This window comes from Rhinolophus sinicus, chromosome 12 (genome assembly GCF_057876585.1).
Source record: "Rhinolophus sinicus isolate RSI-liver-muscle chromosome 12, RSI-T2T, whole genome shotgun sequence".
Taxonomy (NCBI): domain Eukaryota; kingdom Metazoa; phylum Chordata; class Mammalia; order Chiroptera; family Rhinolophidae; genus Rhinolophus; species Rhinolophus sinicus.
This window is the reverse complement of record NC_142512.1, coordinates 56,032,800-56,057,115: the sequence shown is the minus strand read 5'-3', so window position 1 is coordinate 56,057,115 and position 24,316 is coordinate 56,032,800. Positions and strand designations below refer to the sequence as shown.

Here is a 24,316-nt window from a genome sequence, read left to right as displayed (position 1 = left end):
GCGAAGAATGCTCAGCAGCGAAGAAAAAGCCAGTGAGGACACGAGGAGCCAGGCCGCCTGGAAAAGCCCCACCACATTGCTATGCCGACCGACCTGTACTTCAAAAGCAGCTTCAGGACCACAGAGCGGATGACAGGATTCTTATCCACGACGTCGTCGCTGAATGGAGAGAGAGACTTGGTGTGTTCACGCCATTCTGAAACCAGAAAAAGGAAAGCTTGTTGTTCACCTCACACGTACAAAAGGGAGCTAGGAACTGGGTTTCTAGGTCCCTCAGAAGAAAGCAACTTACCCTGGGAAGGATCTAAGAGCTTCTTTTGTATGAAGAGTAAGGCCAGCAGGGCCTCGACCACGTCCTTCTGCGGTGGCGAGCTATCTTTGAAGCACATGGTGGACACCAGGTCCACGAAGAAACTCGTGCACATCTGTCGGAAGCGGGCATGCTTCTCAATGGCGTCCCTTGGGAAGGGTTGAAAACCATGGTCAGAAGGCTTGTGGGTCAGTCCCTCCTTCCAGAACCCGTTGGGATGTGGATAGCATTTCGGTTTTTTAAATAGAAAGATGCAGGCATCTCCTCCCACTAATCAGAGCTGGTCTTGAGAAGGGCACGCTTCTCTCTGGGGACACTTAGAGGGGACCAGCCAGCGACACTTCCTCTCCACAAGTGTCAGAGGCCCCATCTGCCCGGCTTGGCTCGCTCACGCTCCCTTCTCGGGGGCCTCAGAAGGAGGAAGGGGGAGGAATAGCAACCACTTCCGGAACACGCCGAGGTCGGCTAAGCCCACGGACATCCCCTTCACAGTACCTACCGGCCCCAAAAAGCACTTGGCTGGCCCACAGCCGGCTTCACCCTCGGGTCCTACCGCATAAATAGCTACAGAGCAAGAGGGCAAACCACTCGCATCACAATTCTTTGGGTCTCTCATGGTGGCTTTATTTATGCCTTCCCGATGTATTTCCTCAAATTTCACTGTCCCCCAAATCCACACACATGCATGTCGGGCAGATAATCATTTGGAGACACTAGATGTTTATGACAGTCTCTTAGGACAGTTGCAGCAGTCAGGTTATCTGAGGTTTTTATCTCTGAACACTGGATTTGCAAAAACAGGGAGCAAAAGAAGAACGAGAGAGAGAGAAAGGGCGGTTTACCTGTTCTCTTGAGAAACCTCAAGAGTGAAGCTGTCTGGCAAGTCGGTTAAACACAAGGGGCACCTCATCTGCCCCACGGTGAGCCAGGTTCTGATGCAGCCCAGGCAGAAGACGTGGTCACAGGGCAGGGAGACAGGGTCCTGCGCGTCTCCCTGGCAGATGGGGCATGGCTGAACCCCGTACCTAGGATCCAAGAACGGGAGTCAGTGTTGAAGCCGAGACGCTACAAATACCAAAGGTTCAGACTTCGGCCCCTCGTGGACCCCAAAGCAAAGCTCTCACCGGGTGAAGGTCTTGCTGGCCTTGTCCTTGCATTCACAAAGAGTAGTCATCACGGCGTCAAAAGGTCGGTAGGTCTTCAAGTCAGAGTTCTCTTGCAGACACTGAAGGAGACAGGCAGTGACCAGGAAACGGATTAGCAGTGAGGAGGGCATAGGGCAGCCAGGCAAGGCGAGTGTAACCCCCAGGGCAACAAACACACCCTCCACTGGCTCTCCAGCTGCTGACATGCGCAGCGGGACTGCCGTGTCTGTTCACGGGGTAAGGCTGTGCTGGGTGGCAGTTTCTTTAACGCTGAATGCTGTGATTATGCTGCTTTGGGGAGGACGACATTCTCAGCTTCCCATTTCCCCTCTTCCTCTGTTTTTACGGTCTGCCTCCCTCCTCCCACCAGATTTCAAACTTGAAATGATAACATAACAGCCACCTGTGTGTCTACCACCACGCTTTAAGCAATCTTAGCATTTTTGGAATATCTGCTTAGATCGTCTCTTAAAGAAACCAAATGCTATGGATACAGCTGCAATCCAAGTGTATCCCTCCCCTCGCCAGAGAGGAGCCTGTATGCACGCATGGATGCTGTGACTGTTCTGAGTGCTTCTGAGGTTTGACTCAGGGATCTCACCCTGTCTCTGAGTGTCTGCAACTTGCTCTTCTCACTGGTGTGCATAGGCCAAGACGATTCATGCGAACTGCTGTCCGGGTACCCACAGCACAGAGGAATATGCAAGGGAACTGCTTTCCGCTTCATGGGTGGGTATTTAGAACGTTCTCAAATGTTTGCAAATACGAACCATTCTGTACCCAACATGCTTCCATGTGCTTGAGTACCAATAGGAAACTGCTCTAGGGTATATACTTGACAGATAGAAAATGTACACCTGCAGGGATACAAGACAGCTTAATGGGTGTGCTTCTGGAATTTTGTGTTCCGACATGATATTTGCACTAGATGTTTATATTATGTATACCCTTGGGCATTACCAGCTTAGGGAGAGTCCCCTTCTATTTCTAGTTGGCCAAGAGCATCTTTTTTCCAACGCTTCAGAAGCTCCAGAAGCTTTTATCAAATGCTTCTCTGTATCTTGAGATTATCATTTAGGGTTTATCTCTTGTTATGTAACTGATGCCATTCGTAGATTTTATGATTTTGAGCTATGTTTGAATTCCCAGGATTCTTTTACTTTGAAATAATACGTGTTTTTAATATCCTGCTAAATTTGATTCGTTCATCAACAGCCAGACAAAGGATTTGAATAGATATGTCTCCAAAGAAGATAAATGTGCAATGAGCACAGGGGAAGGTGCCCCCATCACTAGGGAAACGCAAATCACAGCCACGAGACCCGACTTCAGCCACGTTAGGAAGGCAGGCTATTATAAACACACAGAGAGTGAGTGTTGGCAGGATGTGGAGAAATGGACCCTCGTACACTGCTGGTGGGGGTGTCAAATCGGGCAGCCACTGTGGAAACAGTCTGGTGGGTACTCAAAAAATTAAACCGAGTTACCATATGACCCAGCAACTCTTCTGCTGGCTATAGACCCCAAAGGATTCAAAGCAGGGAGTCAAGGCAAACAGACGCTGTACACTAATGTCTGCAGCAGCACTACTCACGGTCGCTAAAAGGTGGCAACGACCTAAATGACCATCGTCAGATGATGGATGAACAGTGTGGTCCATCCACATGGTGGAATGTCACTCAGCCTTCCAAAGGAAGGACATTCTGACACCGGCTGCGATGTGGATGACTCTGAAGACCTCATGTTAGTGAAATAATCAGTCACAAAAGGACAAACTGGAGTCAAACTCATACACAGAAACAGATTAGAAGCTACAGGGGCTGGGGCAGGGGGATGGGAGTCCTTGTTTAATGGGGACAGGGTTTCAATTTTGCAAGATGGGAGAGTTGTTGGGATGGGTGGTGGGCGGATATGTATGTAACACGGCGAATGTGCTTCATGCCACTGAGCTGCACGCCGAAAAGTGGTTAAATGATAAATTTTGTTACGTATATTTCACCCCAGAAATAATGGCTGTGGCCTCGTGGTGGGACAGTGGATGGAAAGGGTGCGGACATTGGACTGCAATGCTGATGCCCTTCTGCTCTGCAGCAAAACATCTGGTGAGACTGTGTGACTGGACAGAGGCTCTCAGTGTCCGTGTGGGAAAGGTGGTCACGGGTATTTGCGTGGCGGGTGGGGTGGCAGAGCGCCTTTCTCCACTTTTTCTACCAAAAGCCCTCTAAGTGCTATGTGGGCCCAGGCCACTCGAGAGTCTGCAGCCCGTGCAGCTAGCTGAGGCCGTGACAAGTCCAGGGCACTGAGCTGTGCGTGTCCTGCCTGTGTTCTTGGAATGGGTGTGCCCTCCACTGCCCGTTCTTTCCATCCCACAGCTTGAGACAGCAGAAAGGGCCCCTTCAGACCACAAGGTGGAAGCTGTGTATTCAGGACAAGAAAGGGACAAGACAGGAGCTCGGGCGCCTGCCCCGGGGCAGCTGGTACAGCACCTGGACTGCTGCAGCTCACTGAGTTCTCGGGGAGAGAAACAGGCTGACACCTTGCTTCTGCCATTGGAACTTTGGTCACGTGGGAGGAGACTGGTACCTAGTGCCCATGCCAGCCTCTGTAGCACGCTCTGCATCGCCAAGGCTGGACAGCTAACGCTGCTGGAAAGGCTCCGGTTTAGTTCCCGGGGAGAGTGAGGCGGAGGCCGTCTCCTACTGAGTGGCCATCGTTGCTGAAAGCATGGTCACAGAGGTGGTGACTTTTCCTGCAGGGGCGCTGTCCCGTGTCACTAGCTTTATAAAGGGGATCAAGGGGCAGAAGCATAGGGCTTCCTGTTCCCTTGGTCCCACTCGCAGACAGCACTGTGTTCAGAAGTCCCCAACCCCAGCGTCATTCCCTGGCACCACCATCTTCCCCACCGAGACAGCACTGGCCAGCTCCCCAGAGGCCACACTGCTGGGCTGAGGCCACTGGAAGCCCGGGTGGAGCCGCCTCCTGCGGCCTTCCCAAAGGTTTCGTAAGCGTGAGTCGTGTCTATGAAATGCTATGGCCTGACAGCACTCAGGAGAGGGTACGTAGTGGAACAACTGAACACGGGAAATGTATGGCCCGTGTGATGAAACCCCGTTCCTGTGCACTTCTAAATAAAACTGTCGAAGCTGAAAGGGCACACGCTGCGACCCGGACACGAGTGTCAGGCTGTGCTTCAGTTGTTCTTCATCCTGGAGATGAGCCGGACCACTCACCTTGTCCAGTAAGAGGACATACTCGGTCACCAGCTCGCACAGCTCCGGCATCTGGCTCTCGGTCCCCAGGAGGACGTGCTCCACGAAGAGCGCGACGGAGAAAATGCGATTCCAGTGGGTTCTGTCAAGAGCGGGTGCCACTCACTCAACTGCGAGCGAGCGCGTTCGGTGAAGGCAGGGCAGAGCGGGTCTGAGCCCTCGGGGCCCGCTTCCTGCCCTCCACGTGCTCCGCGCACCCTGGCCGCACTGCTGAGGCGCACTCACGGCACAGGCCTCGCCCCCACCCCACGGCTGTGCTGAGGGTGTACCCCCCCCCCGCCTGCCCTGCTGTCACAGCACTCCTCCCACGGGACCCCCGTCACTCTGTGCACTCCCTAAATGCAGTCTCTTCTCCTCTGTGTCCGGCATCGACGTGCGGCCTGACCTTCAGTGAGGCTCCACAGATGGGAAGGGCGTGCATGAGGAAAGGGCCCCTTCCTGTGGCAGGAATGTCTCATGTGCCCAGGACTCCGCAGGTAACCGGTGAGCATGTGTGGAAGGGCCCAGCGAGGGCCGGGCTCCTGGGTCTCACCTGACTTCTCTGGTGACAGTTCCGGACATGGCCGCGTGGGCTGGCAGGTACCCGTCGGACCACAGGAGCTCCAGGGGCATGGAGAGGTTCTTCACCATCTGTAGCCAAGCCTGGGGGCTGGGCTTTAGGAGGTCCCTTGTCAGCAGCTCAGTGCAGGCCATTGCAGCAAACACATCCAGATTCTGGGGAGACAGAGAGCAGGCCTGTGACTCAGCAGCGCCCCCCACTCCGCCCCTCTGGCTGCCCTAATCCTAAGTCCTGGGGCCCCGGCTGTTAGCCCTGCATGTCCTCATGTTCCACACTCGGAAGCTCATCTTCATTGTCTGCAATACAGGAAGCACTTGTTAACTGTGCTCTTAGCATCTCTGAGCTGTGCTGACACATGTGCCCCGTGAAGCAGTCTCCCCTTTGGAGCATGGCCTGTAAGCTGTCCCTCCCCGGGGAACGATGGGAGCACCCTCCCACCCGTGCGAGCAAGGCTGTCAGCACTGAGAGTCCCCAGAGGGGCCATACCATCTCACATCCTGCCACGTCCGTGACGGCTGAGGTTAGGCTGTCCAGAACTGGGGGGCAGATGGTAAAAATTCTGGAGAAGTTCTGGAGCCGGACTCTGAAATGCTGGAAGGCAAGGTGCACCCAGGGCAAGGAGATCTCTTCCTCTGGGCTTCCTGCTTTCAGCTGATTGATGCAGGACCACAGAGCCATCTGCAGAAACTGGATGAAAACCGAGCTTTCAGCATTTATTTGTAAATTACACACACTTTTTTTTCCCCGTGGAAAATTAGAACTATTCAAAAACGACAAAAAAGAAAATCAAAACTCATGCACACTACTATTACCCCTGGTTTACTTCTTGGTGGGGTCCCCTCTCGGCATGTTTATATTCAAACCCCTCCTCCCGACTGTCCCCAAATTAGGATCACAGTATAGTCCTGATTTTTTTCCACTTAACCTTATGAACTTTTCTCTATTGTTACAAGTATTTGAAGAACATTGTTTTTTAATGGTTGCACGAAATCCATCAAATGGCCATACTCTAATTTGTCCAACCCTTAGTTCTGGACAATTCAATTGTTTCTAATGTTCCATTTTTTAGAAACAAAGCTAAAAAGAACATTTCTGGGGCTAAAATATTTGCCCACATCGCCAATCACGTTCTCAGGACAGAATCACCCGTTCAGACTTTGTCAGGTTGTCAGTTCCTCCTGCAGGCGGTTTCCAGAAGCTCCATGCTAGTTCACAGCTGTTGGTAATGGAGGAACTTCTGCCCTTTTTTAAAAACCAGCTTTGCCGTAGGGAGAGTTAAGGACAGTCTCTAAAAACTGCTCGTTTTATTGACTCACTAGTGAGGCTGAGCAGTTTTACCAGTGTTTTCTGGATGTCTGTGAATCGTTGGTTTATAACTTTCACACATTTTTTAAAATTATTGCTTCCTAAGAATTATTAACCCTTAATTATATCAGTTGTATGTTCTCAAATTCGTCACTTTCATTTTTTATGTATTGAAGTTTGGAAACTTTAGGTAGAAGTATTCTTTCCATTGAAATTTCCTTTATTATCGTGACCATGTAATGGTCAGTTAAATATTTACCTAATTTTCTCCAAGAAAAACTAAACATTTGAAAAGAACATGTTATAGGAAAACCGAGGTCTTTGTCATGTTCATGAAAAGCTCCATGTGTTAGGAGGCCAGGCTGGGGTAGGGGCTGGGGGGGGCAGCACTGACCCACACCAGTGCCCCCCCAAGACCACGCTCTGCTCCAAGACACCGCCCCAGCCTTGACGTGGAAGAGAGCCCTGTGTTTGCATCCAGCCCAGCTCCATGCCGCCCCAGCCGGTGTTTACCTCCAACTCTATCCCAGAGGACACCTTCATGGTCATGACGAGGAAGTCCTTCATGTAACACTGCAGGAGCTCCCGCTGCTGCTCCACACCGAGCTCGGCAAGGAACCTGCCCAGGGGAGTCTGCTGGAAGATGCCCACGAGCCTGCCTGACAGTCCTGCAGGGGGGCCCAAGAATGGCTGGGGGTGAGGGCACAGTCCTGGCTCCTCCCTTACAGCCAGACCCTCAGCCTCTCGCAGTGAGGGCCAGACCGTGAGAGGGCCAGGTTCTGCCCAACACAGCTCACGCCAATGGGGAGGCGCGGTCCTGAAGTCACGCTCATTTCTAGGCATGTTAGCTATTTATCGTCCCAGGGGGATGGCAGACCCAAAGGCAGAAGTGACGATACATGTCGGCCACAAACAACATAGCTAGCCCCAGAGGGACAAAACGATCTGACAGAGACCGAGTTTTATGTCTGTCAAGCCAATGTGCTTCAGAGCCCCAGGGCCATAGCCTGGGGTGCTCTTCAGGGTCATGGTCATGTGCTGTTCCATCCAGAAAGACAAGCCTCCCGGGGATGGGGTGCTGCCCCAGGCAACATGCCATCATGGAAGGAAGAGCAGGGCGGCTTCGGGTCTGGCTTTCACACAGAGAAACACGCTTTCCTCTGCACAGAGACTGCTTTGAATTTACTCAGAACATGGGGCGGATGCTGCTTACACAGAAAAACAAGTTCATGTTCAAGTGTCCTGACCTGTATCTTTTTATGGCAGTCTTCTAAGTAAACTTTGCAAAGATTCTTTCACGTATGAAAGATGACTTTCCCCAATGGGATGGATGTCCTGGAACGCGGATGGCCAAACGACTGGGCATGTGACAGCACAGCAAGGTGCCACGGGGTCCAGAAGGACCTCGGCCAGTAAGCTTGGACAAAGATCCTCTACTCTCGTCACTGGCAGTCACTGAGAAAGGCCCAACTGAGAACACGTCCGAGGTCCCGGTGGCCCGGCGGTCCAAGGGCTCCAGGATCGGAATGACCACCACACACAGTGCATGGGGTTCTCTTGCTGCCGGAACGCGCTCACCTTCAGCGTTTGTGATGTACTGAGCCTGGACCCAGAGCTCTTCCAGGTAGTCCCTGATTCTCCAGCTGAAAGGGACGGTGTTGTAGACGTTCTCCGGCAGGTCCATGTGGTGGTGCACCAGGATGTAGGACATCTCACTTTTGGATCTGCAGTCGCGCAAATGAGGACAAAGAGTATGATTAGTGAGGAGTCACTCAAGACGCAAGACAGCGGTCACCACTGAGGGCCGTTCGTCTCAACCCACAAGCACGGGGCGCTCTAAAGGCTACGAAGGCAGCCCACTGGTCCGTGTGACAGCCCAGGGCTGCAGTTATCAAGGAATCTTTTTTACAGACAACACAAACAGAGACCACGGCAGGGAGGCAGGTCTTAGGGAGCCTGGACCTAGCCTTGCCCTGTGTGGACAGAACACGACTTAGGAGAGTGGGTCTCTCACGACCAGCAGTGTCTTGTCTTCTAAATAAGTGTGTCTACCAGTGATTCAGAATTCCACTTAACATGCATATTCTTTATTAACGTACACCCCAGAATTGAAGCTCCCTGAAATCCAAACAGGACGCTTTTGGGAAGCCAGCTGAGCCCATCGCAATGTCCAGGACAGGGAGCGGGTCCCAGCAGGGAAGCACATGAGTCACAAGGGTGTCCTGATGTGGCTTCCCTGGTGAGGCCAGGACGACACAGACCACATCAGCGTCAGTCTGCTGTGCTCGGAGAACGTAGACACGAGGACAGCAAAGGAGGAAGCAAAGAATTCTCAGGGCGTCAGTGAAATCCCCTTTGTATTGTGACGTCACAACCCTTTGGCGGCAAAACGAGCCAGTTTCCACGTGAGTCTAAACTCAGCACCCACGCCCCGTCACACACACTTGGGGGATCACATTATGTGTGCTGCTACGTGAGGGTTTTTCCTTCCCACGAAAAGAAACTCTTCTATTCACCTTGCGGTGTTCTCCACGAGAGGAATGTTCAGAAGCTTCATGTCACGGAAAATAAACATCCACAGGTCTCTGACCCAGGGTGGAGAGTCCGGCATGGTCAGCAGCTCCAGGTTGCCGTCTCTGTCGATGACAGAGACCAAACTCGCCAGCACAGGGGTCACGGCGCCCTGGACGCGCTTCCAGAGGGTGTTCCTGCAGCGCAGGAGAGAGGCACCCCCAGTTCCAGGTGAGACCACAGTGGGAAAGCACACGGTTATCCCGAAGTCAGTTGTTGTGGTTGCTGGTTTTGGACACTAGACCTGAGTACTTACATATATAAATTTGGTTGCTTATATTAACTACACGACACTGTTGTTATAATTACATTTATACACAACAATCATCTATAATTCACTTCAAAACTCTTGTGGTAAAGCATATGAAATCTATTGCTAGGGAGTTAATATTGGGGAAGAAATGCAGGCTGTATTTTAAACAGAAAAAAACATACATTCAAGTTTTTTAAGTATATAGTACCTAGGAAACTGGAGAGAATTCTGAAAACCCAAGTCTAAAGACTATCACGATTTGGACTGTTGAATCCTGAGAGGGCAAAGGACTTTGGTCCAAAACACGTGGATGGTGACCAGTTCGTCCCCACAGCCTGTGGTCGGGGACCGGCCAGCTCCAGAGCTCTGCCTGACACCTGACACCTGACACAGGTGAGTTCAATGGGGGCAGTTCTGATGGCTAGATTCAGAGGCTGTTCAGACCTCGCCCCTGACCTGGGGTGAGGTGGGCCAGGCCCAGCGCTACGGTGAGTCACAGAGTGGTGACAGGTGGGACACCCACACCCCTCTGAATACCTGGCAAATGGGAAGGTGAGTCACTGAAGCAGTGGTGTGAAAGAGGTATTTATGTAAAATTAAATAGTAAAGTCCACAGGAGTAACTGAGGGCATATCTGATTTTACAGAATTCCTTACTCAGGAAGTATCATCAGGAAAGAAATTAAGGATAGTTAGAGAAAAAGAGAGAAGCAGAAAAGCCCCTGCAGTCACCAAACCGCAGTAATAAGCTCCTGCTGGCCATTCGACTCTGGCTGCTTCCCACCCCTCCCGCCAACGGCACAAGGGCCGGACGCCCAAAGCCAGGTCCATGGGCATCGAAGGGGCTGGACCTGGAAGGGGCCTATGGGTGCAAGAAACTTCTTCAGAGATGAGGAGACCGGAGCAAAAGCGGCGAGGAAGGTCTAAGATGACCCTGCCAACGAAGGGTGGGCAGAGTCTCGCACCTGGGATCCAGGGCACCCCCTCCTTCCCCTGCCACACAGGCCACAAGGCTAGGGCAAAAGAAAAGGGTCACTGTTATACAAACAAAGGACCACTGGCTACAAAGGAATTCTCGGGGGTCTTATTTTTGTAGTGAAGCAGAGCCCCGGGAAGACATTTTCTCTTCCCTGCCTGCGTATCACCTCCTGAGCCAAATGCCCTAACACAGCGTCCGTCTCTATGGTTTGCGACACGCTGGCAAACGTTGCATCCTGGAAGAACAGATATTCTAGTTTTTAAGGGTGGTTGTTGTTATTATGAAAAACTTTAATCACACACAAAAGCAGACAAGAGTCGGCAAACCCCCACGGAACCGCCACCCAGACCATCTTGTACTTTTTTGGGAGAAAAATAAAGGCCACTTTGAAATGCTCAGAGAAAGACAGATCTGGGCGCCCTGACCTTGTGGGGCAGGGGACATGTGCATGGGAGGCCTGTCACCCTGCCACACACACCGCAGCTCCTCCGGGAGGGTCCTCACGGTACCTGAACGTGCCTGCCTCCTGGAGAGCGTCCGCGTTGGAGGCCTCCCTCACCACCCACTGCTTTATATTGACCAGGTAGCTGTCTTCCTGCTTCTTTAAGAGGTCGTGGAGGCGCACCTTGGCGACTTGTAAGAAAGCGGCTGCAACAAAGCAGAGGGGACGTGAGTTCCCGGGATGCCACGGCCCCGTGCCGCCCAGCCCAGCGAGAAGGCGAAGCTCCAGACGGGGCGGAGGCGCCCGGCCACGGGGCCCCTACCTGCGCGCTCGTCCTCCTCGGTTAAGAGGCCGAGCAGAAGCTCCACCCGCCGCACGCTGCGCTGGCACCGCTCGTGCTGGTCTCGGAGCATGCGCACGGCACTCTGCACGCAGCTGCGCAGCAGGCTGCTGGTGTCCAGGATGCGCGTCTGTCCAGGGAGACAGGCAGCTTCCGGTCAGCCCCGCCCGCGTGGGAAGCCCAGCCTGGCAGACGGGGCCCCTCGCGGCGCGTGCGGCGCCCCCGGGCAAGGCTGCCGCCGGGGCCTGCACCGCCGTCCACTGGCACGATTCCTCTTAGAGCCACTGCGTGCTCGGGACTCAGGCAGGGGTCCAGGCACAGAGCGAGGCTGACCAGGAGGCAGCAGGAAAAGCCTGTCAGGCCCTGTCCTGCTAATTCGTCCACGCTCGCAGCGTGGAGGGGAAAGGAGCCAGGCTAAGCCCTGTGCGGCTGTCTGCTCCCCGGGCTCCGGGTGGCAGGGGTGAAGCTCCCCAGGTGGCCCAGCAGCACCCTGGGAGGCCCAGGGACTAGAAAGAGCTGGAACTCACATGGCTTCTCCGCAGCTCAGAGGCCTCGCTTTCCATCGCCTCGGAACATTCCGTTTCCATGTCCTGCTCAGGTGCTTCCCCAGGTTCTCCAGTCTCTGTTTCCATTGCTTCCTCATGGCTGCCAAGGGCCCCAGGTCTCCTCTCAGCTGCAACAGAAGCAACACCATCAAGTTACTGCTGAGAAGACGGACCGGGACGCTGGCAACACCACCCATGAGCTGTGTGCCGGGCACTGGCCAGCAGGCATCCCTGGCTTCTTGCTCCAGTAGGGCCCCCAAGGAGAGGCCAAGGGCACGCGGCTCAGCCTCCCATTCGCCCACTCAGGGGATCCTCCAGCGCAACCCCTTATGTCCACCCTGGGCTCTGACGGCCGATGCAGGAACCACCTGACACGTGCCACAGGCACTCACTTCCACAGCCCCATGCACCCACAGAGCCACTTGTTCACGTGGACATACTGCCGTTTGCGTGGCTGTGGAGAGCAGTGTGGGGTGCCCCGGGAGTTGCCATCCATCAGCTCAGAAAACACGTGCTGAGCCGCAGCTGAGGGGCAGGGGCGAGGACTGAAAGGTGATGCACAAAAGCATGGTGGCCCTGTCCCCACAGCACCGGGCTCCGCCTGGCTGCCACTCCTGCCATCCTGCGTCCCCAAAGACTTTTCCTCAAGGCTTACACTCAGGTGTGTCATCTGGATGAAACAGCTGGCTGATGGTCACCTTCTGCAGCTTCGTCACATCCGAAACCATGACTGTGGATCTCCGGAGGTCGTCGATGTGCACAGATTGCCACAGCCCTGTGGGGAGCAATGCCACCCAGCGTCATCCCCTGTGTCTTCTGTCACAGGCAGTGATACACCACACATCCCGGTGAGCACACTGCCGCTGAGGGAGCGACTGCTGCCATAGCTTGGGTAGAAGCCACCTGACGCGTGTGTCAGCAGCTGTCCCATCAAAAGCCATTTTATGAACTGAAATAACAGACTTATACAGGCTACCTAAAGAAGGCCTGTGGCTCTTTTACATTTCTGTTATTCTGCTTGCTATGTCATAATCAGTAAAGGAGCGCTGGTAAGGTTTGCCTCCCAGTATTTATGAAATTATATTAAAGTAAACCATCATTTGCCTATTTCTTGAATATCAATTTTCTTATATAATAAATATTCGGTGAGCCATTCCTCAGAAGAGAGAGAGGGAGAGGGAGGGGGCAAAGGGAGAGGGATTGGGGGGGTGGGAGAAAGCGAGAGAGGGAGAGACTGATGAAATATAACACCCCCCCCACCCTGAAACGCAGAAAGTATCAGGTGTTCCTAACAGTGTTAGGTGGGAACGTCTTCTCTGCGTGATCTGATCATAAAAGGTGAGGACCCAGAGGAAACTCGAGTGTTTATCCCCAACTTTCTAAAGGAAATGCGGCATGTTGGAGCAGCAAATCGGAAGCTCAGTGTTTTTTGCCATAATCAAGTAGAAATTTCTAACTGCATCTGAAACAAGTATCGCTGAGATTAGCATTCATATTCTAATTTTAGCCTGGTACACCCTAGGATCAAATTAGAAATAACTCGAACGATATTTAAACAACCACATTCATTAACTGTTTGGTCCTACCTCCATGGAACCCCACATAGGATGTTCCGCTTTCCATCCGGGACAGTTTTGTGATGAAATAGATGAAGATACAGTCCGTATTTCCTTGTATCTTGTTGATTTCATTTATAGCAGAATACCTATTTTTAAAACAAGCAAAACTGAAACAAATCAAAGCAAAAACCAAGCAAATAAATAAAGCCCAAGTTGGGAAGTGGCTGAAGGGTATCCTAGGAGCTGTTGTGTTCCATCTCAGGGTCTCACTTCTTGTAGTTTTAAATAAATGTCACACCCTCACAATGACCTCTCCTGTGAGAGTGAGGGCATGCTACATGCTCTCTTGCTGGGATTATTTTCTTCCCATTCCTGTCTGCCTCTGCTTTGAAGTGGCATTTCTTGTTGATCAGAAACCTTAACTTGGGATCCTAGGTGGGCCTGCCCTAGTCCTACTAAGCGCAAGCCTAAGGGAACCTCCCATTTCAGGACACAGGGTTCTGTGAACACACAACCAGAGGCCAACGACAATCGTGACGTGAACTATGGCATCCAGTGCTTTAAAAGGCCCAGAAACCACTCTTCCTTTAAGTTGTAAGGGAACACAGTTGGTTATGAAAGCATCAGATTCCCCCTAGAAACACTAGAGAAATGTCCACGAAATACAAATGAAATCATTTACATACGGTTACTGCCCTTGAACTTGCAATAAATTCAAATTGTGTCATTTAAAACTAATAATTACCAAAACATGTCCGCAAACACGTTTCAAGGACAGTCTTTTGTATCCTACTAATATTCCATTAGCTACACGTCTTACATTCTACCATTTTTGTATTATTAGCTTTTCCTCTCTTTGCTTCTCTTTTCTTTAGTCTCTAGCACACATTTAGGGGAATGAAAAGGGCATTTTCATTTCTGTGTTTATTATGATGCTATGCTGTTTTCAGGGAAGAGATTCCTTTGGCGCGCCCAAATAAATTTTGGGTTTCCTGTGTGATTTCTGGGAAAAATCACAAGAACATACTTCGCGGAGGCAATGAGCTGAGCACTACGAACATCATCTTCAAAATCTGTTTGAACAATGAGGATTTTACATGTGGCCGTGCTGGTCAAGCAGTTTCTGAAAAAGAAAAGGAAATTACGAAGATGAGTTCTCCGTCTTAAAAAATGGGGGATATCCAGTCCCCCAGAGTGATGGGAACTATATGGGCTGCATAGAAAAACGGTTCAGGTGGGGGTTCTCCTGCACAGGAGGTAAGTCATCCAGTAGAGAAGGAATAAACCCCAGTAAATGCTTCCTAAGGAGACACAGCACCAGGTTTCAGAGGATGTTTATGCAGAAGGTAACAGCGAAGAAAGGCAATTGGAGAATTTTACAACGGTCCTTTTCAGAGTCACATGTCCTCGACGCCTATTAACCCATGCTGGTGACAACGCCAGTGGTTACGAGAGCCATATTGAAATCGCAGTCGGGGATGAGGGTGAAGGGGAGCGGAAGGGAGGCCGGGGACCTTACCGGACTTCTCGGAGGAATGAGTACTCGGTGTCAAACTGCTGCAGTGACAGGATTGTGGGTTTCGGGGCCTCACCCTTGATTTCCACGGCCAACATCTCACAGTCGTGACTGGTGAGCAGTCTGGAGAAGGTGGTGATCTGCAAAGTCAGGAAACGCAAATCATTGGCTAGCATTCAGGGAAAGGTCATACGTCCGCTAGGTTTACATCCCAGAAACGTGACAATGCTTAGCAAGCCCTTCTGTGGGCTAAGCACTGTGCAGCTGGCACACAGACAGGAAAGACTCCAAACCCAGAGTTTTTAAAAATGAGGCAGAACTATCAGAAGGCACTAACTGGAGAGAAAACACCCTTTCCCTAGGATGCCCTGAATCCCCTTCTAAGATGCCAGAATCTCTTCCCGCTTTGGTCCCTACTGGAAATTCTGAGGATCCCTTAGGGCTCAGCACAAATTCCGTTTCTTCCCCTGCAATGTCATGTCATACTTTCAGATGGAGTTAGATGACAACCCTTCCTTCCTATGGCTGGTGACAATTCTCCTCCATCCTGGATCACACCGCATAGTGCAACCAAAATACTCCTTAAGGGCACGCTGATCTCATGGCTGCTGAGCCCCACCTCCAGGCTGGCCTCACCACTGAGTATCCAGTTCCTGTGTCCACTACGTGAAAGACATGTGTACTTGGGTGTCAGAGGGGCACCAGGGCCTCTCCCAAATACAATCTATCACTGCCTCCCCAAACCTGCTGCTCGTCCCAGGATTCTCTGCTATGTGTGACTGAACCTCCTGCCATCCTAGGAACACCCAGGGGCTCTTCCATCTCCCACAGCCCTTATACGGAATCAGTCTTTCACTCTGCCCATCTGCTTCCCATTCCTCAGCTCACCCATCCGTCCTTCTCTGCTTTGAATGCTGACAGCAGCCTCTCTACTGGTCTATCTTTCCTATGACTTAGCAGAGTTTATCCCCCATCTCCCAGGCAGGGGGACACACCTCAACACACATTCCTCCACCACTGCCCTCTGTGCAGGACAGCCCAAGCTCCTCGGGGCCGTGGACAAGGTACCCCATGAAGCCTCCCTTCTCTCGGCACTCACAGCCTGGAACGTTCAGCTTTATCAGCGACCCCGTCCCAGCTTCCTGCACAAATAGTGCTGTCTCACACCAACACACCATGGCTCAAGCAAGGCCCTCTCTACCTTGCCACCCACACTTCCCAACCCGCCGAGGGCCAGCTCTCAACGCACATCCCTTTATGGTTCCTTGCCACTGACTTGGGAAGAGTCTTAACTTGGTGACACTCAGGATCAAGAACTCTGGGGTGCAAGAGGCTAAGGGTAAGGGTGTCGGGAGACGGTCACCTCTGTGAAGACAGCACGGCGCTCCAGACCCGTCATGCGCAGGTGATTCTGCAGGAAGTCTGCGAAGGAGTCGTGCTGCTGCTGATCGTAGTATTCTTGGGACAGCGAATGTGCCTCGAACAGGCTCAGCGAGGACGCACTCAGCCGGACCACAGCGTCGGGCGTGGCGCAGCCCAGCAGGGTCCGTTTGGCTTCCTTCAGGACCCGCTGGTACACGTCGTCAGTCAGGCACCCGGGGCTGAGGCGCTCAGTGACCTGCAGTACCACCGATGCACAGGTGTCCGCGTGGTAGCCGATGAAGGTGTCACAAGGGCTGTATTTGTGTCTGGCTGCAAACTGCTCCGCTTTCATGTCTATGAACTTGTGCACCCAGACCTTGAGCTCCTCCACAATGTTCTTCTGCCACGTCTCCAGGACGGTGTTGATGTCCAGATAGTGCTTCTCCAACCGGTTAATGAGGGGGATGGGAAAGTGCTTATAGACAACGTCCTTCTCCTCGATGACGACCAGACGGAAGTCGGGATGAACCCGACACTTGACCCGATGGGTGCCCAGTCCGAGGTCCACATACTTCTGGCCGCCCAGGTACACGTAGTACTGGTTGAGGGCATCGTACAGGCTCTCATACAGGTTCTGCAGGTTCAGCAGCACCACCATCTTGCCGGTCTCCATGCAGATTTTCACTCGGTTGATGTTTCTGCAGATCTGCGTGTACTCTTGGTCCCTGGGAAAGCTGGACCCAAAAATGATCTCGGGCTGCTGGCCGTCCCCGAAGAGCGTCTTCTGTAGGATCTGCAGGGCAACATAGTTCCTGGTCAGCACAAGGAGGTAGCGGCATTCGGAGTCATCCAGCTCCCTGGCCAGCCCCTTCCGACGGTCGTCAAACACGTTCTGCCGGATCAGCTGCATGGTGCTGACTTCCTCTGACCGCCTCACCTCGGGCAGGCTGGCCGCAAAAATGTCCAGGGCATTGATGCCATCTTTGCCGCTGAAGTTCCGGAGGATGGCCTGGGCGATGTCCTGCGGGGAGGGCTTCTCCTTAGAAGCCTTTGCGGTGGCGAGGAGCATCTTGATGAGGCTGTAGTAGTCGCGCAGCCCGAAGAACTCCTTGCCCTGGCTCTCACACACCGTTTCATAGGCTTTGGCGAAGGGCTTGAAGTAGCCCTGGATTCTGTCCAGGATGAGGGGCTCTGAAGAGCAGATGCCCCTGGCACTGTCCACGAGCTCCTTCTTGTTGGGGCTGCCGCGGGACACAGCGATGCCACGGTTCATCTTGGCAGGGTCCAAGGCCCAATTGGAGATGCCAATGAAGCCCACTTTCTTGTGGGGGGCGGGGTCGTCCTCAATGCACCCGTCTTCCAGCAGCGGGTGCAGGGTCTTCAGGGGCATCTTAGGCGAGTCCTCTGCCAGCCCGACCTCATCCAAGACGACCACAGACACGTATTGCTGCAGGTCCTTGCCCTGCTGGAAGCGGGCACACTGCTTGAAGGTGCCTATGATGCCCTGCGGGGTAGAGTGCGGGCTGCATTGGAAGGACACCAGGTGGACCTGCTTCAAGGTCCGGAAGAGGTCCGAGTGAGCAGCCTGGCCTTGCATGGCGTCCGCCACGATGGTCTTGGCCAGAGACTTGGAGCTACCGGGCTTCCCCACCAGGAAGAGCGGAATTTTCAGCTCAATGCAGATAACCATCATGAAGACGTTCTCTTTCAAAGCCAAGTTCCTGGCGATGGTTTTCCTCAGAGGGACACCACTCAGAAACAGATCCTGCGTTAGCGTGATCTCATCCAGCACCGCCTTGCTGTTGTTATAGGGTTCCGGGAGGAACCTGCAAATGGCTTTCCGATACGCTTCCTGGTTCTCTAAAGAGGCGTGGTAACACACCCCAATGGCCAGCACCAGCGACCAGAGGACAGGGTCTCTCTCAAAGTTGTTCTTATTGGTGCTGGACTTGTGCAGAAAGGAATGCAGCTTCGACAAGAGCATCTCGCTGTGGTCATAAAACCACCTGAAGACTTTCACACAGCGCTCCACGTCCCGGAGGCTGACAAAGCTGCACTCGTTTTCTGTTTTCCTCATGAAACCCTGAGAGGCAGAAAGCACTTCACTGATCATGCGCGTCTCGTGTGGGTCTATGCTGCTGGTGTCCACCAGTCTTTGGACAATCTGCCCGATGTAGAGCTTTTCTGCCGCGTCGTTCAGCTGCCCGAAGTCCCACACCAGTGGAATCAGGCTCGGCGGAAGGGCGTGCACCCGGTACACCAGCTGCCTCAGGGGGATAGAGCCCAGCCTGTCTGCTGTGTCCTCCGCACTCACCCTGTAGCCCAGGCCAGCCGCCTCCAGCCGCGAGATCATCTGCTCGGAGTGCTTCCGGTAAGGGTTGCAGGCTGCTATGATGTGCAAGCCGGAGTCCTCAGCCAGCCGCTCGCCGCCCACCGTGCGATCACACAAGACTTCTTTGATACAGCTTATGGCTTCCGTTGTGTTGGCCTCATCAAAGAACAAGACCGTGTCCAAATGACATTCATTCTTGTTCGAGATGGCGAGAGCTTCTGCTTCCCTGACTTTGGAGTAGATGGTGTCTGCCGTCGTGCCCCCATGGACCTTGACCAACCTCATGGTTTCAGCGTTAGCCCCGCTACGCCGGAGGTCACTCAGGAACTTAATGAGTCTGGTTTTCCCACAGCCTGTTTCCCCCATGATGATAACGGGGATCCCGCACCGGAAACGCATCTCGATGGCAAGGATCTTAAGTATATTGTCCGTCGTCAGCTCATAGGTCTCATCCGGGTCAATGGGCCACTGGACCCCTAGCGTCAGGCAGAGTCGTTCCAGTTTCTCATGTCTGGGCAGCTGGTCGAAGTCGACGTTGAAGGGTACTCTCTGAAGCACCAGCCCCTGGTACAGCTCCATCGTCATGACGTCCCTCTTGATCACCTGCCGACTCGAGTGATCGATGGCGTCGACGCTGCCATTCTCATTGGGCTGCAAGTGGAAACCAATGAATGTCATGGACGTGTGGTCGTCGTTGAAGAACACATATGGATGGGGCTCTGACTCCCACCGCTTCCGGAGGGAGAAAGGGGCGAGGTCTTCCTCCTTGACTCCGTCCATGGTGACCAAGTGCTTCCCGGGGCTTTGATCGGACGTGTGAAGAGTCGGCGTGGCAAAGTCTCTCGCCATGAGGATCATGAAGGTCACCACAAAGTTCTTGAAGCCCCTCAGTGTATCTCCCACGATCCGCGGGTTGCAGAAGAGAGAGGCCTCACAGTCTCGGAGCTGATAGTTCAGGAACTGAGCGAAGTTCCAGAGCTCGGACCAGGACGGGTTTATCACCCCACAGTAAATCAGAAGGTGCTGCAGGCATTCCCCGGGGGTGCCTTCCACCTGGCCTTGGTACTGGAACGTGTCCAGGTCCTGTCTCGCAAAGAACCGTTTTAAATACTGGAAAGGTCTTTGGAAAGTCTCACTGCAGAACTCTCTCGCATCCATTCCTGGCTCTCTGCAGTTCTCCTGAGGGTTCAGCAGCATGTCCATCACTTCCTTCGGAGGCCTGCAGGTGACTTTTGGGAAGATGTCAAGAAAGCTGAACTGGGGGGCACGTGTCCTCTGGAACGGGGAGAGATGAATAAAATGGTTACAGCTGAATTTCCTAAAACATGCTTTTGCATTTTAACCTTCCCTGTCTATACTGGACAGGCCGCTGTGAGAAAAAAAAACAACACTTCTCTTAAAGCGATTTTTGTAGAATCCTTTCGGCATAGATTGTTAACGTTTGCACAGTTGGGTACTGCGGGGCCTGTGTTCCCAACGAGGACGTCCTTTTCTACACAAGCCCTCAATCTAAATGTATATGATGAAAGTCTCCCTCCCACCCCAGCTGGCATTAAGAAAGGCAGTGCTTCTCTCAGCAGATAAATTTGCTGCCTTCACCACACAGCTGGCACTTAACCCAGACACGCTGCATCAGTCAGGAATCAAATAAAACCAATTTAAGATGCTGCTAATTAACAAAAGAGTATTCTTATTCCAGACATTTAATAAAAGAAGTTTAAAGATTGATTTTCCTTGACTAACCCTGCACTCAACTGCTTCGCTAGGGCAAAAGTGGGGGAAATCACAAAACTGTGTCCAAAACTCCAGCCCCAGTGAAGGGAAGGTGCCCTGTGATACGCACTTGTTTTGAAGCCCTCTTAGGCAGTGGTGAATCCCTTTGCAGGATTTCAATGACATATAAATGGCGTGGGTTCCGAAGCCACATCTTCCCGTTTACATCCATTAAGTACTGTAGAATGAGGAGCTTGAAAAGAAACACCCCAACTCCAGTCTTCACCTAAAGACAGAATTACATGGGCTCATAAATATACCAAAGACGACTGGCTCTCCCAACCCCACAGAACTTCTTATTCTGTTCTTTGATACGAAGACCGAATATCAATCCATCATGGAGAAATCCTTAAGACTGGGGAGCAAGCAGCCAGGACGGGGAAGTCGTGTCTTTCCTGACGGGGCCACTCAGCTGGAATCCACAGGCACTTACCGAAGAAGTCACGTCAAAGTGAAATATCATGGGTGTTGCCTGATATATGGCGCCCAGGAAAGGCAGGAGGGAGGCCAGGACTTGGTTCTCATCCACCTGAGGGTCGATCAGTCGAATAATTTTTAGAGGCACTTTTTTCCCAGTGACCTTCCTTTGGAGAGTTTCATGCAATCTCTTCACATACAGAGACTTTCCTGCAACGTTAAAATATGGAAATTAGGTGCCAGGTCCAGGGACCCAGAGCAGGAGAATCCAGGAAGATTTAGTACAAGTCACTTCTCTTTGTGCAAAATTTGAAACCAATGCAACATAACACAAGATTAAAGAACCCGGGCCGGCCCGGTGGCTCAGGTGGTTGGAGCACCGTGCTCCTAACGTCATGGTCGCCAGTTCCCACATGGGCCAGTGAGCTGCACCCTCTACAGCTAAGATTGTGAACAACGGCTCTCCCTGGATCTGGGCTGCCGTGAGCTGCCAGGGGCTGCCGCAGGCTACCGTGTGTGGCCATGAGTGGACAGCAGCCAGTGTAAGTGGCCAGTGCGCTGCCGTTCGCTTCTGTGAGTGGCCGACGGATGACCGGCGACCGACTCCGTCAGCCAGGGGGAGCGCAAGGCTCATAATACCAGCATGGGCCAGGGAGCTGTGTCCTACACAACTAGGCTGAGAAACAACGGCTTGAATGGGGAGGGGCGGGGAAGTGGAAGAAGGGTGGGGGGGAGATTAAAGAACTCTCCAGTGTCCCAGCTGATTCCCTGGGACCATTGACCCAATCTATGTATAAGGAAAGTGTACGACACAGTGAGGCACGACTCGCCGGGAGGGCAAAGCGGGGGACCCAACAGAAGGCAGTATTGTGAAATCATGGGGACTGGAGAGAGGTCAAGAGGCATTTGTCTCTTCTTAAGACAGAGCAACTATGCCTCCTCCTGCTGTCCTGACCCACAGCAACCCTGAAACGGCCCACGAGTTAAAAAAAAAAAAAGAGAGAGAGAGAAGCTTGTTTAGAGCAGGAAGGTGGGTTGGCTTCCAGGAACCCACTCAGCTCTGCAATTTTAGATGAGCCATGCCTGCCTGAGACTCAGATTCCCCATGTGCAGAAGGGCTTCATGTGAGTCACCCCCTACCCTCGTGGGACAGGGAAGGGCCATCAGTGGCCCCAGGACACGTGAGACCCATCCCCCCAGCAGCTATCATTACCAACGCCTGCTCTCGCCGAGGCCACAATCCCAACACACATCCGGTCTCTGAACACGGAAGCGGCCGACAGGGTCTGCTTTGGGACCTGGAAATGGTGCGCCAGGTAGGCCTGCACGGTCTCGAGGGGCGCCTGGGGCGTGAAGGGGACTTTGTGCTGGCTGAAGGCCGAGGGCAGGTAGCAGTGCTCCCGCTCGCAGTCACAGACCATGACGAGCTGGTACTTCTCACAGTGGCGCTGCGTGCACAGGCTCCGGAAAAGCGCCTCCACCCGGCAAGCCACCTCGTAGCTCAGCTGGTCTGCATACAATAGGCTGTAGAGCCTGTGGCCCTGGGAACCCGGGGTCAGGCAGCGGCGCAGGAGCAGAGCCACCTCCTCGAACGTGGTTCCCGGGGTGCACAGCAGCACCTCGTCGTAGGTAGGCAGGGGCTGTGCCGCGGACTGCAGGTAGATGGCCAGGGCGGCCGGCAGCACCTCTGAGGGGCCACAGAGGACGAGGTTGGGCTGGCCGACCTTCAGGCCTTTGGGAAGCTCCCGTGTCACGGGAGGTCCGGCTGCCCTGGCCAGGTTAGCGAGACAGTGGCCGAGGGCATCCAGGTCCAGGCAGTGCGGCAGGAAAGCACTCATGCACGCCATGGACTGTTTCATGATGACCTTCAGCTTGTCCACCAGGCTGGACTCACAGAAGAGCATCAGTGGCAACTCCTCCATCACTGTCCTCTCCTTGTACCCGGCGGCCCTGCCAAAGGGCCTCCTGCAGGCCTGCAAGACGTCCTGAAGTGTGCAGTTCCGCTTGATGAAGGACAGCATGGTGAGGGCGCCGTCACTGGGCAGCTGGCTCCCGAGCTGCGAGCTCAGGTAAACCAGCTGCTCGGCCGTGTAGTAGTTGAGGTAAAAGTGCTGAGCACGCTTCTCGGCCACAAACTCCTGCCACTGGCCCAGGAAGTCCTCCATCTGCCTGCACAGGGCCTCCAGCAGCTGGGCCACTGGCATGCTGTCCGTGAGCTGGCTCAGCAGCCCCAAGCCGAAGTCCATGCGGATGGAGACACCGTTCTGTGGGGAGCAGTACACCTTGGCTGTCCAGGTCCGGAACAGCATGTTGCCAGCAGAGTGAAGGTTGATGAAGGACTGCACGAGCCTCTGCACATTGCAGAACACCTGTTGCAAACGGAAGCCGGAGGCAGGCATCAGAGAGAGGAGAACACAGACAGACGGAGAATCTGAAGGGCTGGGACTCCGTGTGACCCCGGGAAGAGACCCCAGAGGCCAGCCTTCCTCACTTACATGATCTCTCCCTTAGGAAGGCAAGATAAACGCTCCCGTGCAAAATGCACCCATGAACCTCAAAGGAAAAACCCGTAACAAAATGGAGAGACTGTGACATAAACCGATACGCCTTACCAACACAGCTACTTTCTATTTCAGTGACGGACACCCACTTATATCTTTGGGATATAGTTTGGGATCCTTGGGGATTTACAAAGTCAGACAACTTCCAATTCTTTCCAAGAACCACCCACTGGCTTGTCTCCTCTCCAGGGGAGCGGGCTCACTGGCAATTCAGTCTAGGGACCCCAAGAAGGAACTACTGAGCGAAGGGCTGTCATAGCACAGGTGTGTCTTTCAGTCGTGGATTGGGACGATGGGCACCCTGCAGGCGCAGCAGCTCTGCGCTCCACGGATTTCAGAGCACGGCGATCCTGAGCAATCTCAGACCCTTCTTACTTTTCTCAGGCTGCTCAGCCAGGAGTCCTTGACCCGTTCAGATGAGAGGCTCCACCCCCGGAGCCCCGCCCCCGGAGCCCCGCCCACGGAGCGCTCACCTCCGAGAACACCTCCACCTCGGCGCTGTTGTGGTCCTTCTTGCCAGACATGAGCATCAATTTGTTCAAAAGCTCCTTCAGCTCCTCCAAGGAGTAGTTTCGCTCATCCTCGTGGCCTCCGTGGCTCTCGGGGAGGATTAAACGTACAACCGCGTCTGGTGAAATCTGGGGAACAGTGCACGTGTAGCGGTCATTTTTCTGGAGGGAGAAACCCCTCCCCAATTTACAGCGGCCTGTCAGCGCCACGCCAGCTGTGCCCGGGATATGGGTTGTCTCACCTGGCCGCCCACGGGTGCCTGGATCACATAGACACCCCTTTTGTTGATGGCTGTGGCCAGAGACAGTGACGAGAGCTCCACGGACCCGTGACTCTCCTTCACCGTTTTCAGCCACTCCAAGTTCCTGGCAGAGTCACGCTGTTGGGAACAGAAGGAGAAAAACAGCAATTACCTACTATCTTTCTTCCTTCCGTCCTCTTCCCATATCCACCTTCCAGCAACAAATGCCTCGTCCCTTCTCCAGGACGTTTGCATTCAGCCCGCAGGGGAGGCCTTCCTCGTCTGCTGCCAACAACCACTGTGTGCTTTGGCCATCAATCTAGGGACA

The 24,316-nt window shown here is 53.3% G+C and overlaps 1 protein-coding gene across 5 annotated transcripts in view; it reads right to left on the bottom strand.

The window, feature by feature from the left end:
• The window catches only part of RNF213 (ring finger protein 213), a 99,360-nt gene that overhangs the window by 25,410 nt on the left and 49,634 nt on the right, over positions 1-24,316 (bottom strand). For all 5 annotated transcript variants that reach the window (XM_019735541.3, XM_019735542.3, XM_074319384.2 and 2 more), the window contains 23 exons: positions 23,989-24,126; positions 23,711-23,875; positions 21,890-23,045; positions 20,693-20,886; positions 20,330-20,485; positions 16,156-19,761; positions 14,796-14,932; positions 14,304-14,399; positions 13,304-13,422; positions 12,373-12,492; positions 11,700-11,845; positions 11,155-11,302; positions 10,900-11,038; positions 9,105-9,296; positions 8,167-8,312; positions 7,102-7,256; positions 5,770-5,970; positions 5,257-5,438; positions 4,686-4,806; positions 1,435-1,535; positions 1,153-1,335; positions 293-459; positions 94-196 (listed from right to left, as the gene is read on the bottom strand). In XM_019735541.3, coding sequence (XP_019591100.3) covers positions 94-196; positions 293-459; positions 1,153-1,335; positions 1,435-1,535; positions 4,686-4,806; positions 5,257-5,438; positions 5,770-5,970; positions 7,102-7,256; positions 8,167-8,312; positions 9,105-9,296; positions 10,900-11,038; positions 11,155-11,302; positions 11,700-11,845; positions 12,373-12,492; positions 13,304-13,422; positions 14,304-14,399; positions 14,796-14,932; positions 16,156-19,761; positions 20,330-20,485; positions 20,693-20,886; positions 21,890-23,045; positions 23,711-23,875; positions 23,989-24,126 — 7,871 coding nt within the window. The remainder of the gene's footprint in view (positions 1-93; positions 197-292; positions 460-1,152; positions 1,336-1,434; positions 1,536-4,685; positions 4,807-5,256; positions 5,439-5,769; positions 5,971-7,101; positions 7,257-8,166; positions 8,313-9,104; positions 9,297-10,899; positions 11,039-11,154; positions 11,303-11,699; positions 11,846-12,372; positions 12,493-13,303; positions 13,423-14,303; positions 14,400-14,795; positions 14,933-16,155; positions 19,762-20,329; positions 20,486-20,692; positions 20,887-21,889; positions 23,046-23,710; positions 23,876-23,988; positions 24,127-24,316) is intronic.